We start from the raw sequence: 17,937 nt of genomic DNA, 5'->3' as shown, positions 1-17,937 counted from the left end.
TGTTGTAAGGTTCCTTTTATTTAACAAATTATTATATTTAGATGTATTTTTATATAAACTAATATAAAAAATTTATAATAAGATAAAATGGACTTTATGATTATATATAATTTTTTTTAATTACTTTAGTATATAATAATTCACAAAAATATTCTGATAAAATTTTTATTAACATAATATATTAATAACACATGAAATTTTTTTTTTCTTATGTAGTATTCTCAATTATTATGGCAAGTTAAATAAGAACAAAATTTGTAATAAAATTAAAAATAAATAACACATGAAAATTAGTAATTGAATTCATATAATATTTAATATATGATTTTATATGACTTATTAAAATATTAAATAAATTATCATATAAATATAATTATGACTACGTCATAAATAATAATATAAATTGAAAGATATGGATGTTTCTCTGTGCGCGGCATATTTTTAAAAGATATTTTTTTATTCTGAAGATTTTAAGAAATGAATTTTTATAAATAATTTACAAAAATAAAGTATATATATCTATATGTATATAGTGGAATGCATTTTGTATTATATTTAAATTATAAACTCAAAAAGGAAATATTTGTCAAAGAATGACTAATGATAGTGAATGAGTGTAATAATGAAAATTTTTTATTATTGTTAAAATACAAAATATTTGTTTTAGAAAATAATAATATAAAATTTATCTTTTAATTTTTTTTACGTATTTTAGCAGATAACTATGCATAATTATAATATTATAAATTTATTTTATACACTATTTATTACATATATTATTATATGAAACATTTTTTTCTAGAGAAAATAAATTTAACAAAGTGCTAGAATGTTTTTATTGTGTATATGTAAATTTGAATAACTTTTTGATAAATTAATAAATTATATCATATATTATGTACAAAATAAAATAGAAACAAAAAAAATTTACACATAAATATAATCTTATGTTTACTAATGAATAAATCAAAAAGTAAGAGACATTTAACATAATAAAAAAAAAATATAAAAATATGAGCATTTAATAAAATAAAGCTCCCATTAAATAAATGATTAATGAATGAATTTTTTTGAATATATGACATTATATGTGAGGATATTTTTGTTCTTATTAATATAATTTTGTCCATAATATTATTAGCGACTCTATATTAATTTTTTTAAAGATCATAATTTTTTTACAATTGAACATTCTTAGGAATACTTATATTTATGTAACAATAATATAAACTATTTTGTAATTAAAAGTCGAAAATAATAATAAAAAAATATGTAATTCTAATAGCTAAGAGTAATCGGTATGTGTATATAGAACTGTTTGAAGAAATGAATAAAAATTAATTATATATGTAAGAGATGTATCATAAAGATATATAATAATAAATTATATTACTAATGATATATTTAAAAATGTTAAAATTAGGGTTATGTAATAACATTAATGATAATGTAAAAATAATGTCTTCTTATTGCAATATATACATAAAAAATAAAATTATATAATTTTAAACTAATAAAAAAGAAGTTATTAATATTTTCAAAATATAATTTATTCAATACAATATTTGTGATAGTTAAGGTTAAAGCAGTTTACCTTTTTTTGTATTATGATAAAAAATACAAAAAAATATTTATTGAATATATTAATTACTCCTTAAATTTAATGTCAAAAATAGTTATAAACATTTCACAATGAAAGGAGGTATTAAGTAAATTATATTTTCTTAATACTAATATATTTAAGGAATTTTTTTCATTATAAGCTTTCTTTTGATGAGTACAAACTATGCAAAGCTGATTTTATCCTAATTTTATGGTAAATAGATTTATATCAATATTTCTAAATGTCACATAATAATGAAAAGTTAAGAATAATATAAATAAATATATCTTTAAATAATAAATTATATGTAACATCATATTATTTTCATCATTTGATTAATATAATCATAATAATACAATATCTATTATTTATTGTAAATTTATAAAAATATTAATGAATAATCTTTAATATAAGTAATAATATGATGGTATATATATTAATATTTTTAATTAAAAACTTTTGAAAATAAATTTAACAATCATATTTTACTAATTATAAAAACATAATATTCCAATAAGGTGGTATAGAGAGATATTCGACGTAAATCGTATATATTAAAGAAATAACTCTTTATATATCGAGATAAATGTATATAAGATATATTTATTTTAATTTTTAATTCTAAGTTACAGAAATTTATACTATTAAATATTAAAATAATATTTAAATAAATAAATTTTTCTCAAAAGCATGATATGAATTTTAAGTTCAATACATATTTTCCTGATTTTTACATTTACAATGATATTATAAGTAACTTAACTAAGAGAGTAATTTATTAGGAAAATGCAACTATATATATATGAACATATCTAGTTGAATATGTTAGGTAAAAATTCCTTACATTTATTATGAAGAAACCATTTAATAAATAATATATTTTTAAGAATGTTAAATGATGAAATTGTATTCCTTCTTACATGTAATATCTTGCTATATGTATTTTAGGAGAAATATTAAATTTATGATATGTAATTATAATTTGTATCATTTTAATATAAGAACAAATTTAAAAATATTATAATTACTTTTTTATTATTATATAAAATTATCTATTGTGCTGATTACGTAACATATATAAGTGTTTCCATTACATAAGTATAATTATGTTATAATAAATTGTACTTTATAAAATTGTAAAAATGATTCCTAGTAAATAATAAATTTTTACATTTTAGAATCTTTAATAAAACTTATGAAAATTATTAATATATTATGTATTTTTATATATAATATATAAATAAATATACTTTTAGAATGTTTTTTATTCCCCCATTTTGAATATTTCAAGATTGAAGACATGTCTTAAAATGCCCAGTGTACTACAGGTTTATAACTTTTTAAATTGAGAATTATGCATATTCAGTGGAATATTCTTTTTCTCATGAACTACGTTAATAAAATAAATCTGAGAAATAAGGCTTTTCTAATTATGTGTAATTATTTTTTTTTTTTTATTAACTCTAAGGAAAATTTTATACAAACACTACCATCCAAAATTTATTATAGACAAAATTTCGAGAAAGAAATCGATTATTGCTTATCGTTTCATGATAATAACAAATTTCTAGGAAAAAGAACTGAGATATATAAAAATGAAAAAATTAAAAGTATTGCAAATAAGCTTATGAGTCCTTTGTGTTATGTGGCATTTAATAATGAAGGAGATGAATGTAATAAGCAATGTCATTATTTGTACTATTGGTTAGGAAAAGAATTATTTAATAAATTAGAGTAAGATTCATTTTCAGAAGTTATTGGAATACTTGAGGATGTTTCAAATGTTCTCTCTGGAGGTGGTAAATGCAAATGTAAATTTTTTAAAAATATTAAAAAGGAGAACTTTGAAAAAATGAAGATTGTGCATGATTATTGTAAAGATCACGAGAGCATTGAAAGCACTCTGAAATTATATGTTAATAAATGTGATAATAAATTTAATGATTATCTTCTTAAAGTCACTAGTGCATATGAGGAAGTGTATAATTGTACAAATACAAAACCTGAACAATATTGTTCTGAACTTAAAAATCATGTTACTAGTTGCCTTAATAAAAAGTTATCTTCTTTGAAGTGTGAAATAAAGGAAGTTTCCACAGAAGACAAAGGTACAAGCCAATATGATACCAATTATCTTGACCCAGAATATGTAAGATATGCATCTATTTTTAGTTCATCTCAAATTTTCCTGTACTTGGTTCTACCCTTTATTGGTATTTTGTTCATTGGTTTCCTTCTATATAAAGTAATTATTAATATTATTTATAAAATTAAATATCTTAATTTACTTCCATTTATATTTGTTTAATAGATAAACAAATAAAAAGTAACGGTAAAATAATTATTATATAATCATCTTGTATATATCTTTTGAATAATAGTTTACTCCAATTGTATCATGGATACATACTAAAGTATTAAAGAAAAATTCAATTAGACGTAATTTGGATGAAATGGATATACTAGAATTAACAGAATACACGAACGAACGAAGAAAATTAAATTTAGGTAGAAAACAATTAAATGTAGCATATCATGCCGCATGAGTAATCTTTTACGAAAAGTATATATTAGGTTTATATTAAGAATAATAATTTTAACAAGAATATTTGTCCATATATTCTTCTATTAGAAAAGAAAGAAAAAAAAAAGAAAAAAAATACATAAATTAGAACGTTTATATCAGTAGACAGAAAATTATGATATAGCAACTGATATTATAATTTACTGTAAATAAGAATACATTATTGATATATTATCATTCTAAAAAAAGTTATTAAATAAAATATATAGAGAATTAAAATTAATAAAAAAAAGGAGTGTTAAATTAGAAATTTCCATGTTTTTCGTTCTTTTAATTTATGTATCATTAGTTAAAATGCAATTAAAAATGAATTAAAATATTTGGATCTTTGGAGTTTATTAAAATTAAATATTTTTTATATATAGTAGTATAGTTGAAACTCACAACATAAAGTAGCAAACTCCATAAAAGGAATAATTAATTCTTTGTAATAGTACATTGTAAATAATAGTTATTATGACAAGAGAAAAATGTACATATAAAAGAGGTCATATATAATATACCAGTAGTACAATGAATAGTTAACAATAAAAAAAATTATTATTTATATTGTAAATTCTGCAATATAAAGGCTGATTTTGAAAATAATATATGCTGATAAATTCCACGAAACAGATTTTTATATGAATATGCAAATATCAGTTTTTTATTAGCTCTTAATATACATAACATAAATTTACATGGTAAAAGTAATAAATATAATTTGTGTAATTTTTATTATGAATAATTCTATAAATAAAAGATACATCTACATAATATTCTTTATACATTTACATTAAAGAAAAATATTATACAAAAATAAAAAAAATCATGTTAATAATAACAGTTTTATAAGACATCACAGAAAAAAGAGGTTTCAGCATTTTCATTGATAAAAATGGTATTCCTAAACATAACATTATAGAAATATCTACTGGATGCAGTTATCTGTAATTAATGAAGATTTTTTTTTTTATTATATATAAAATGATGATAAACAAAAAGTTATATTAAATAGAAATGATTAATAATATTGCTTCATTCTTGTAATTTTATATTATATAGATATTGTTTCTTAAAAATATATTATATATAGTCAAAATATGAATATATAAGGAAACATATTTGGTCAATATATATATAATGTATTATTAAATTTATTGAAGTAAAATTAAAAGAAAAAGCATAATATTATAGAGAATAATATATATCAGCGCTATTATAAAAGAATAGAATAATTTAATCAAATCAGTGATCCCATTGAACTATCTATGGATGAGAGAAAAAAAAAGTATTACAATTATTTTACAATAAAATTCAAAATTGTTGAAATTTGAAATATATATTATCATAGGAAATATATACTGTAAAATTAGGATATTAGTAATGTGTAAGGGTTAAAAAATGAAAAAAGTATATTATACAAAAATTGAATTATATATATAAATAAAATGAATTAAGCTTTATATAAATTATGTAATAAAAATAGTAAGAAAAGGTAATAAAAGAAATAAAAATAGAAAAATAACTAAAGAATGTTCATTATATATACACCTTAGATCTACAATTTCTTTTTTTCTTTTATAATTTAGTTTTTACAAAAGTAATTTTCCTAGGAAAACTGCTATAAATTATCATTATATTATTAAAATAATACATTTAATATATAATATTTCTATACCTACAACGCTAAATGAATCAAAGTATAAGGAATAAAAACATACAAATATAAATATTACTGTTCTCAAAATTATATTTAATAAAACATCAAATTTATTTTATTTATATTAGTTGCATAAGAGTTACTATTTAATATATTTTTTCGGACGTATTTATGTATAAATCATAAATGCCTTATTTCAGTGTCGTTAATATTTAAAAGAAAAATATTCATACATAAAAAAATTTCGTCAGTTTTAGTATATTTTTCGTATATAAAATTTTGTATTTTTAAACTGTATTATTTTATATTGTAAATTCTTCCATATAAAATTATGCATTTATTAATGCTATAAACTTCAGTATATCTCCATTAAAATATTATGTTTTATTTAGAGTAAATGACTTAATTATATAAAAGTAATAAATGTCTTTAAATTTATATACGATCTTTTTACGTGATATTTATTTTTCTTAAAATTGGTATACTTAAACAAAAATTAACATAAAGGATTAAGGCCAATATTTTTTTTGGTAATTGTTCGATTAGCATATATAAAAATGCATACCTTAGAATACAAAACAGCTTAAATATTTAATTTGTTTTTGAAAGTATATAGTTCGATCTAGAATAATTAAGGTATATATATAGATAAATGAAAGTAAAAAGGTTCACTACATTACAAAAAAACATTTTAATATATATTAGTACTTTTCCATTTTTGTGTAACTATTAAATGTTACAAAACTTTAAGTAATTATATTCTTTTTCGTAAAATCTATATTTGTGTGTATAAAATTATTTTAGTTTATGTTTCAAAATACTGGTAAGAAATTTCAAATATATTAGTATAAACATAATATTTAGCTATAATATATATAAGAGATCATTAATTTTGACTAATAAAGTATACCACAAATAAATTAAAAGATTCATACATTAATAATAATATTAGTGAAGTTAATAAATTATTGATTTAGTTTAGTTTTACAAAAATTATTAGAATTTCTATGAAAAATTAAATTGAAAACCAAAAATATATAATTAATTTGATATTTTTAACATGTATTATACCAAAAAAAAAAAGCATGTGTTATGATTAGTAAAACAAGGATATGTTCGCAAAAAATATATATTTTTAATTTTTTAACACTTTTGTTTCATTGTTATAAAAACTAATTTTTTTATCAATAATAACTACACTTTCCGAAATATAATATTTATAAAATTATAATAATTCCTAGGGAAACTTAAAAATAGTAATTATTCAAGAAACACCTAGAACAATAGCATATACCTATATTTTATACATTGTACATTCTATATAAATTTAATATTTTTTAATAATTAAAAATAATGAGAAAAAAATTGTTTAATCACTCTATTATGTAATTAAAATATACGTTGTGAATATATATGAATGAATTGAAATCCTGTAATTTTACTTATCGTTAATTTTTTATAAATAATATCAATAATGTAGTTTTAAAGAATCTTTTTTTAAGTATTTTTTTTTAATAAGTAGTAAAATTTTCTATACATTTTAATTTAAAAAAAAAAAATATTAATAAAAATAAAAGAGGTATTTTTTTATTGTTAGAAGTGTCTAAAGTGATGTTCATTTTTTCTTTATTTTATATATTACTATATTAGAATCTATATCATGAAACAAAGTATTGAGTTCGCATGTTTTATCAAAATTTTTATGTTTATCATTTTAATTTGGACGTGTCATTTTTACAGTAACATGGTACTATAAACGTTTTTTGAGGGAATTTGTTTTATTCATATTTACATTGTTTATTTTTATTATTTTTTTGGAATGGGAATATTTATCCACTTATATATGAAATATTCACATTTTTTTTTTTAGAGCAGGTTTAACAAAATTTTGTATGAAAAGCATGGCTCTGATAAAAAACTATATAAACGAATTGATCGATTATTAGGAAAATGTGAAAAGAGTATTTTTGCAAATGTTGGAGATTTAGAATTAAATATACCATATTATACAAAAAGGAAGAATGAAGAAATATTTACAGTTGATAATGAAAAATTGGACAAAGAAAAAAAAGAAAAATTATATAGAAGCTTATTATATAAGGAACAATTGATTAAGCAACTTATGAAAATTAAAAACACCATGTTTCATAAGTCATATAATCATTATGAAAAAAAAATAATGAATGGACTTGATGATAAAAATTTTTTTAAAAAAATAATGTTAATTAATGATAACGATTACAAAAAATTAAAGCGTAAAAAATACGGGTTACGACTTAGTTTACTGTTATTATTGTTCGTGGTCCTATTAATAATACCTATATTAGATTTATCACTTGGTAGTTTTAAAAATCCAGGTAATATATTATTTGCATTATATAACTTAATAAATACAACATCAACTGATTTTCCGAGTTTAGCTCCAGCAGAAGGCTCATCTGATTTATTGTCCTCTATAAGTGATCAGAGTAATATAACAGCAACATATAAAGCCGTTGGTATTCTGATATATTGTTTACCTATCTTAATATTTGGTATTATACTTATTCTAGGAATTTTTTATTACTATAAAAAAGTTATAAAACATAAAAAAATTAAGTATTTGAAAGCGTTCAATGAATGGTAAGAAATATGTTTATTTATGTAAGGAACCTTTTAATATTATGTACATCCTATAATATCATTAATGATATATTAAATATCAGTATAATTACTTAAATTTTATATATGAACTTTCATATATGTAGTCCTATTTACACGTAAATGTAAAAAGAAAATGTTTTTTATTTTTTTTGGTAGATATGAATATTTGAACGTTTTTTAATTTGTAATTTAATAGATTCTTTCATCTGAATTAATTATTATGCCTTTATATATTTCCGTTTACATTCAAATATAAAATAAATATATATATTTCTACATTAAAATATATATGTAACATAGCAATTAATAATATTTTGTTGAATTTGTTTATTAATCTATATATTAAGAATAAATAATTCTTCTTTATATTTTTTGTCATTTTCTAGTATAAAAATATAATTTTTTGGAGTTATTAAGAAAACAAATGAATATTTTTAAATGAACCATTAACATGCCTTGTTTTGTATATATTAAAAGGAAGCCATTATATTTATTGTATTGATATTTTCTTTTTTTTTTTTTTGTACTTCAAAATAGTATTTTAAATTTCCTTTTTCCTCTTTCTTTTTTTTAATTTTTTAATTTATTCGTTGGAAAAAAAATATTTTTTTAAATGAAAAGTAAAATAAAGTAAAATTAAGTTAAATTAAAAATTTTTAGAATAATTTATTGCAAACGCAATAATTTTATAACTGTTATTATCTGGATTACACTACATATACAACAGAAATAATTGAACATATCGTTTGGGGGGATATAAGTATTATTAAAAAGAACAGTTTTTTTTATTATTTATAATGTATAGGAAAAATCATTTTTTGGAAAAAAAATGTTTGTAAAAAACCAAACAAAAACTAATATATTAGCTCTAATAGAGTTATTACAAATTTATTAAATGATATATTTTTGATAAATCATATTACTACACTTCTTTATTTCAGACTTACATATAATAAACTGCGCATCAATCTCATAGGTAATTTTATATTGTTTTGACTATTTATAAATCATATTAATTATATGAAACAGTTATACATTAATTTCGCTGTTTCTATTTTCATTATTTTTTTAATATATTAATATTTTTTCAAATATACATATATGCATACATGATTAATGCGTTAGGGAGATTAATTTGAAAAATATACATTTATAAATAATGATGAGAATTAAATTTAATTAAAAATTAAATTTGTTAAAAATATTATATAGAAATATAAGGTGTTTTGTTTGTTTTTTAAATATATATATTTTTTTCATAAATTGAATAGTACGTTATATGTTGAACTTCCTAAATATATTGTAAACCATAATATAAAGTACCTGTTTAAGTGACAAATAAAAAGTGTGTTATAATTCGAACAAAAAAAAAAGTTGTACAAGGTAATGCATATATTAAGTATTACAATTATTGTGTAGTTATAATATTTAATGTTTTATAAAATAAATAACACGTTTCCTTAGAGTGTAATATATTAGAAATTATAATTAACAATAGGGAAACATGATTATAATTAGAAATTACTATCCTAATATGTAAAATATATCAATATATCTATATTCTATACGTTTTATGCTATAAATTAAATGAGTAACCTGAAATAATAATATATAGTATATTTTTACTTTACTTGAAATGTTCCTATAAAAAAAAACGTGTAATTACTAGACTATATTGAATAATTAACTTATGCATTTTGAATATTTATGAATGAATTAAAAGTATAGTATTTTACTTAAAGTTATTTTTTTATTCATAACGTAAATATTAAAAATTTATCATATATTTTTAAAGGTATTTTATTTTTACTTTGCATTCTAAAACGTATTTTAGGTATAGATATATATATTATTATCTTTCTAATAACATAAAATAAAAAAACAAATTAAAAAAATATATATAGTGCGATTTCTGATTGAATGTATATTACTTATTTTAAATATAAATCTTTTTGAATAAATTACAACTTTCGAAAACTATATAATGGCTCAAAACATTATATTATTATTTATTAAAATTTTAACGTTTATTCTTTTAACTTGGATATGTCACTTTTATAATGACATGGTATGATAGTATTATTCAAAAGAGTTTTTTTTCTTTATATTTTAATTGTTTATTTTTATTAATGCTTTTTTTTAGGATAAAAATATTTTTCTATTTATGTAAAAAATGTTTAAATTTTTAGTTTTTTTCAGAACACTTTAAATAAATATTTGGATGAAAAATGCAGTTTTCGCAGAAAATTAAATTCAACAAAATATCCATTATTAGCACAATATAAACAGGGGAAGGATCTATATATTGCAAATTCTAAGGAAGAAATTCCAGATAATGAAGTCAATAAACAAAAAAATATATTTAATAATAAAAAAGGAGCAAACGGAAAACATAAGCAATCCTGTAGAAGTTCACTATATGTTCAGAAATATGGTAAAAATGTTGATGAAAATAAATGTATTACACCTAAAACCAAAAAATATTCGAATTATGAACAAAAAATATTTAAAGAACTTGAATATAATGATTACCTTAAAAATATCAAGATAATTGAAGATAAGGAATATAAAAAAGTAAAACGTAAAAAACGCCGCATACGAATTTCTTTACTTTTGTTATTTTTTTTGGTATTGGTGATGCCAATATTAGATCTTTTACTAGAAAAACTTACAACTGGTGGATTGTTGGGTTCATTAGGCTTGTTTTACATAAATACAGTTGAAGGTGCACATACGATAGGTGGGGTGTTGAGTACATTATTCGCCATAGATGGATGGAGTAATTTACAAAAAACATGTGCAACAACTATTTTTTTTTATTGCGTACCCTTCCTTATATTTGTTCTGATATTTATATTAGGGATGATTTATTATTATAAAAAAGTTATAAAATATGAAAATATTAAATTTAGAAAAAGAATAAATAAGAAGTAATATGTGTTTTCCTGTAAAGATGAATTTAACTTATATTTTTAGTGACATATTTAACAACCATAACAATAACTATTTGTATTTTATAAATACACCTAAATATATTGATATGTTATGGGCAGGCAGTAAAAAAGTATGTTCTTATTTCTTTTGCTAATTTGGATTTTTGAATGTTTAATTAATTTTCGATTCGTATTTTAAGGAACGTCTTAAGCGTAAACAAATATTTAGTATACGTATTTACATCTTCATGTTAAAATATATATTATAAAATATATATATGTACTTTAAAATTAATAGATAATGGTATAATTCAGATAACTTTTATGTGCTTAGTCACTTTCTATTTAACGAACCCTTTTTTTTTTTTTTTTGATAAATTTTAAAATGGTAATTCTTTTAGGTCATATTAGAAAATGTATTATTATTTCTAAAATAACAATAAGTGTATTTTTTTTTTTTGTATTTAGCGTATTTATATGAACAATTCTTGTTGTAGTAGTACATATGTATATTTTATTTATTTCCAAACAAGAATATTAATATTTATGCTATAAAATATATCTTATGAGAAATATTTTATAAAAAGTATACTAATTGTAAGAATTTAACAGACTTAATGTTTCATATAATTTGTATGTGAAATTATAAATATACAATGAAATATTGTACTTTTAAATTATGCATTATTTATAAATGTTTACACATTTGGGGATTATATATCAGTACAATGATGTGAAATTTTTAAAATAACTCTTATATTATTTTTGTATATAATTGTAGTGTTTACTCATTATTTTACAAATAAGTTGAATATATATTATATTGAAAATTTACATTTAAATAATCTATATATTTTATTTATTTTTTATGTCATTAGAGGATTAAATTATTGGACAATAATTAAAAAAATATTAATGGATAATTTACAGGATTTCTTTGTAATTATCCTTTGTTGGGGATTAAATAATGGAGAGTTTACATATTATTTCTTAATATGAACTGTGGAATTATTTTTGTATTTTTCTAATATTTATATTAGATATAATGAAGTTACTTCGTATTACATAAGACATTAGTGATATGTTATTTATACGCTGTTTTAGACTACTTAAACAAATTAATATTAAAATCTTAAAATATTATTTTCTACATATTCTTTGTAATTTTAATATATTATTATTTCTATTTATATTAAAAATAGCGTGGAAAAAGACAAATATACATAATAAAAGTATATAAAATATAACAAATATATGTAGAAATATCATTTAACGAACGATATTAAAAATTGAGATGAATAAATGTTCTAAATTAATAGAAAAATATTTATGAATAAGGAAAAAATACATATAATTATACTATTCTTAAATTTATATATAAAAATTATATGATGAATGGAAATGGAATTACAAAATATTTATACATTAAGGTTCAAATTATGATATAATGCTATTGTGAATATAATAAAATTACATATTTAATAATATAAGAACACAATAAATAAGTATAAAACAGAGCACTAATTATATGAAGTGTAAGTTGATAATCTAAAAATGTATATATTAATCTGAAAAATGTATTTAATAAAAAATATTTTTAAAGAGATACTAATTTATTTGTAGAGAAAATATTATTTTATATTAAATTATACATTTTATTGTGCTTTAAACATTAAATAATTTTTTACTATATTATTAGCAAAAAAAATTTAAATGGTCTATTTTAATACTCTTATTAATAAAGTAATAGTAAATTAAATTTTATTCTTTTTAATTATTACATATATTGAAAAATATACACCAAAATATTTAGTTATTCAAAAATTAATATATATTTATATTTAGTGATGATTACACAGAATTTTTTAGTCGTTATATTTTAATAGAACATTGTTATATACATAAATAATTGAATTAGTATATAAATTTTGTATTATTCTTGTATTAACATCCTTATTAATTTATTTTAAAAAACTTATCATATAAATAACGGAGAAAGTATAAAATAGTAAAAATGTTTGCATCGTCTAAATATATAAATGAATATAAATATATTTGTTTTTTATATATGCATAATTTTAATTCTAAATGTACGAATTTTGAAGAATAGATATATTTAGATTATATATATATATTTTTTTAATTTTATTTTAAAAATTCTATGTTTTATTTTTGATAATGAATCAATTACAATCAAAGAAATTTATTATTTTTGATTAAAAAAAAGAAGATAAATAAAATAATTGGAGAATTTTAGTAAAAAATGCTTTAAAATATAATTTGAAGAAATTATATTTTAGGAATTGTCTTATTCATTACTAAAATAGATAGTCACCATAATTTTAATGTGTTTTACCTTTGTTGTATTCTTTGAAGTTATACAATTAACTAAAAGTATAAGTAATATTATATTAGTATATATAATATACTTTATATATGAGAACATTATATAAAGGTTATATTCAATTTTTAATAAAAAAATAGTATACATAGAAGGCAAAATTAGAAGATATTATGAACATAAAAAAGACTTATAAAAATAACGCTTTATATATTTATTAGCCATATTTGGTAATATTAAAAACACTATGTATTTGGAAAAGACCAAGAATTATACTTTGTCACGCATAATATTTTATTTTATATCTTTATATGGAAAAATATAACACGAAACTTTAAAATATTCACAATTCTTTATAATTTTAAATTCGAAATATACAATTTCAATATTTACAAATTTTCATAAATGCATATAATATCAGTATATTTAACTTAATATATTTTATGTTTGTATCACTATAAAAATTGATAATAGAAATAATAATAATGATAAAGAAATTTATACTTCTTTCTGGATATTATGTAATAAAATATGTTTTATTGGCTCTTCTGTTTTTTACAACATTAATGTTATTATCATTTTAAAATTATATAATTAATCCAAAATAAATTTTTTTAATTATTTTTATGAAATTTTTCTTTAATAAGTCATATATAATACATTAATCTCTATATTCATGAATATAATTTATACATATGCATAAAATAATTAAAAGATTTAAATAATAAATTGATCGGCTAATCGCTTTTACAATTAAAATATGCATATACTAGTGAGATAGAAGAATTTGGACAAATAAACTTTTTAAATTATACATGATGATAAGTGAAAAAAATTATAGATTTATTCAGTTTTTATATTATATTTTTCTTATTATAAGTACATTCATATAATATATATACGATTTCTATAAGTTCTTCTTAATTATGTCATAATAAATGATAAATTAAAGCACTTATATTTACTATAATTATGTGTTATTCATTGTATATGAACTATTATTAAATAACAAAAAACATTGTTCTTATTTTTATTATTATAAATAAATGGTATTTAAAAAATAAATATGAAATAAGTTTATTAGATAAAATACAATTTCATTGTAAGAAGTATTGTATTAAAATTTTTTATAAATATCTATTCATTCTTTAACATATATAGAATAAGTAGTTAATACAAAAAAATATATAAATATCATTTTTCCTTACATTTTTATAATAAAATTGGTTATTCATTCCTTCACTATTTAAAAGAAGTATTATTAAAAATGTTATGTCCATTTATTTCATTGTTGATAATTAATAAAAAATTTATATTTTAATTTCTTAGACGTCAAAGTAAAAAATGTCAATATTGACAGATTTTTTACATAATGTATGAACAACTATATGTGCAAATATTAGAATTTCTTATTGTTAATGTATTCACATTTAGCAGAATTTTTTAAAGATGGTTGTAAGTATGAATTTATACATTTAATTGACCTAATAATTTTTATGAACTAATTTGAATATTATAATATATAGATTATTTAGTATTAATTTCCTAAAATGTTTAATATACTTGTATTATCGTGCTTTTATTTCATTTTGCTTTTTTACTTTTGCTTTCAGAAATTAGAAGAAAGTAAGAAGAATCAAATTTTGATGCACTTTGATGATGAGGTTGAACTTGCAGATTCATCAAAATCATTTACATTATTAAATCCTTTAAAGAATGATAATGAAAATTTATATAAGATTGGTTGTAAGCTTGATCACTATTACAAAAATAAAGAAGTAATAAACGTAATGTTAGGCCCAAGTTATAGTGTTAGTGATACTGAGTACTGTGGTTTTTTGAATGAATGGTTAAATAGAGAAAAAATTGATTATATTTCTAGTGGATCCAAATGCGAAGGTAATATAAAATTATGGGAAGAATACATTGAAGTACTTTGGAAACAATTAGAAAAGGATATACAGGATAGTTATTCGTGCGAAAGAAATACAACAATCTATAAATGTTCTATTTCACATGAGATGAAGACTGCTTTATCTGTGGGTTTTACGCTTCTGGGAACTTTTCTGATTACATTTTATTTTTTGTATAAAGTATTATAAGAATTATCGTTAAAAATTATCAAAATTTAGGACAAAAAATATACATAATTTTCAATAAAATAATATTATTTATATATATATATAACATTTTTCATTCTTTTTTATTTTATATAATAGTTTAGTCCCATTGGACCCCGGATTCACAGTTGTCGAAATAAAAAAAAAAGAATAACGAAGAACATCGTTCTAGGGGAATCATGTGAATTATTAGAAAGATATTCTGAAAATGTGATTTCACCCACAGAAGACGGAAGAATTAGGATAGGTTATAATTCTGCAGGAAATTAGCAATATACATATAATACACAATAAGAGATTTATTTTCATATTTATATAAGGAATGAAAAGGTTATTTCATAAATATTTTTATATGAAGAAAAAATTATAAAAAATAAAATAGTAGACATATAATTAGAACATGCAAATATCGTGAAAATAATATTTTACACTTATTAATATAAGATATTAATGTTAATACTATTTTGAACATAATCTATTACAACAATTTCTATTTTGTTATAAATTAGAATAGAAATTTATGATGAATATATCGTACTTTCTTTAATAAAATATATATTTCCTAAGCTAAATTTTGTGAACTATAAATCTATTAATTATATAATTCTGCATAATATTTAACTAAAAAGTTTATGTGACAATTATTCTCATTTTAACATATGGGAAATCTTATCTTTTATATAATCCGGTGTTTTAGTTGTTATGATTTTTATGAGTCCAATATTATTTTCTTGAATATCTAAATAAAATAAATAAGATATGTTAATTAATCTTAAAGCAAAAAATTATAATTAGGTTCCTAAAATAATTCCAAATATTAAAAATAAAACATGATTAAACATGTTTTATATTCCAAGCTTTGAATAATATACTTTTGAATTTAAATTCGTTAAATATTTATATAATACATAGAATATATATTTTTTTTAGAAGATATATAAATAATATATATTTTATTTTTTATTAATACAGAAATAATAATAATTCATATTATCATATTTTTTACTTACATTTCTTTATATTATTCATATATTTATTCTGTATATAATAGCTATAATAATGAATAAAACTAATGTATATTTATAAATACATTAATGTAACAATAATTACACTATTATTTTTCATCTTATATATTATACATACAGCATAGCAGTATTATCATGCTTTAATTATCTTAATATTTTTTAAACGTATAACTGTATATTTTTTTTTGAATATAAAGTGAGTTATTATTCTCACTAATTCATTTGTATCGAATATATTTTCATTTATTTTCTACATATACATATGAAATATTTTTATATCTATATTTATTCGATTTATAAATATATCAGAGAATGAAAAATATGATATAGGAAAAAAAATAAACAGGAAATATATATCTGCATATAATGAAAAATTATAATGTCTTTCATTTGTTTTAATATACCTTTATTAATTATATATGAGGTATTAGTTTATATTTTATGCATTATTTCTATATAAGAGACTACATATATAGGAAATGAATTATTTTATGAATTATATTGTTAATATTCATATTTCATTATTAATAATTTTACAGTTACTTATAGTACTTTGTTTTTTATATGTAGTATGCACTAATAAGCAAACACAAAATATATATTCCATATAGCTAAATGAATTTTACTCTAATAACAAGAATATTTAGTGCCAAGTTATTTTTGAACATATTATATTAATATAACTTTAATTAATTAATAAAATTTACTAACTAGAAATAAAGCCGTCCAAAAATTAAATATTATCTTTTTTATATTATAAACTTTTAGATGAGTTAATTCATAAATAAGAGAATATAACCAAAAAGAAAACAAAAATTAAAATAAATAAGAATATAATAAATGATGTAATTCTTAAATGTTTAGAATATTTTATGTAAATAAATAATGTTACAAGAAAAAGATAAGTATACTTGAAAATTTGAAATTCATAAAAATGGCCAAAAAGTTTCACTAACCTTTTAATGTAAAAAATATATCTTATTACATATTGGGAAATAAAAATAATTTTAGATAAAATTGCAAATAAAAATGAAAATCAGTTAAAT

General features: G+C 18.5%; 3 protein-coding genes and 1 pseudogene across 4 annotated transcripts; all 4 read left to right on the top strand.

Moving 5' to 3' along the window:
• The first annotated feature begins 2,913 nt into the window (after positions 1 to 2,913).
• Positions 2,914 to 4,149, top strand: PmUG01_00038700 (annotated as a pseudogene). Its single transcript has 3 exons — positions 2,914 to 2,931; positions 3,072 to 3,848; positions 3,985 to 4,149. Coding segments are annotated over exons 1-3 (960 nt in total).
• Positions 4,150 to 7,489: 3,340 nt separating this feature from the next.
• Positions 7,490 to 8,455, top strand: PmUG01_00038600 (Plasmodium exported protein, unknown function; the record flags this gene model as incomplete). Its single annotated transcript, XM_029008785.1, has 2 exons — positions 7,490 to 7,576; positions 7,700 to 8,455. 2 exons carry the CDS (start codon positions 7,490 to 7,492, stop codon positions 8,453 to 8,455), a joined length of 843 nt encoding a protein of 280 aa, XP_028858928.1.
• A 2,001-nt stretch (positions 8,456 to 10,456) lies between these two features.
• Positions 10,457 to 11,406, top strand: PmUG01_00038500 (fam-l protein; the record flags this gene model as incomplete). Its single annotated transcript, XM_029008774.1, has 2 exons — positions 10,457 to 10,540; positions 10,672 to 11,406. 2 exons carry the CDS (start codon positions 10,457 to 10,459, stop codon positions 11,404 to 11,406), a joined length of 819 nt encoding a protein of 272 aa, XP_028858927.1.
• Positions 11,407 to 15,195: 3,789 nt separating this feature from the next.
• On the top strand, positions 15,196 to 16,136 carry PmUG01_00038400 (PIR protein; the record flags this gene model as incomplete). The annotated part of the gene is made up of 3 exons (XM_029008763.1): positions 15,196 to 15,201; positions 15,360 to 15,839; positions 15,966 to 16,136. 3 exons carry the CDS (start codon positions 15,196 to 15,198, stop codon positions 16,134 to 16,136), a joined length of 657 nt encoding a protein of 218 aa, XP_028858926.1.
• Between the last annotated feature and the right edge of the window lie 1,801 nt (positions 16,137 to 17,937).

The sequence above is a fragment of the Plasmodium malariae genome (genome assembly GCF_900090045.1).
Source record: "Plasmodium malariae genome assembly, contig: PmUG01_00_19, whole genome shotgun sequence".
NCBI classification, from domain to species: domain Eukaryota; phylum Apicomplexa; class Aconoidasida; order Haemosporida; family Plasmodiidae; genus Plasmodium; species Plasmodium malariae.
Note: the sequence above shows the minus strand (reverse complement) of the source record. Positions and strands in the feature narration are given on the sequence as shown.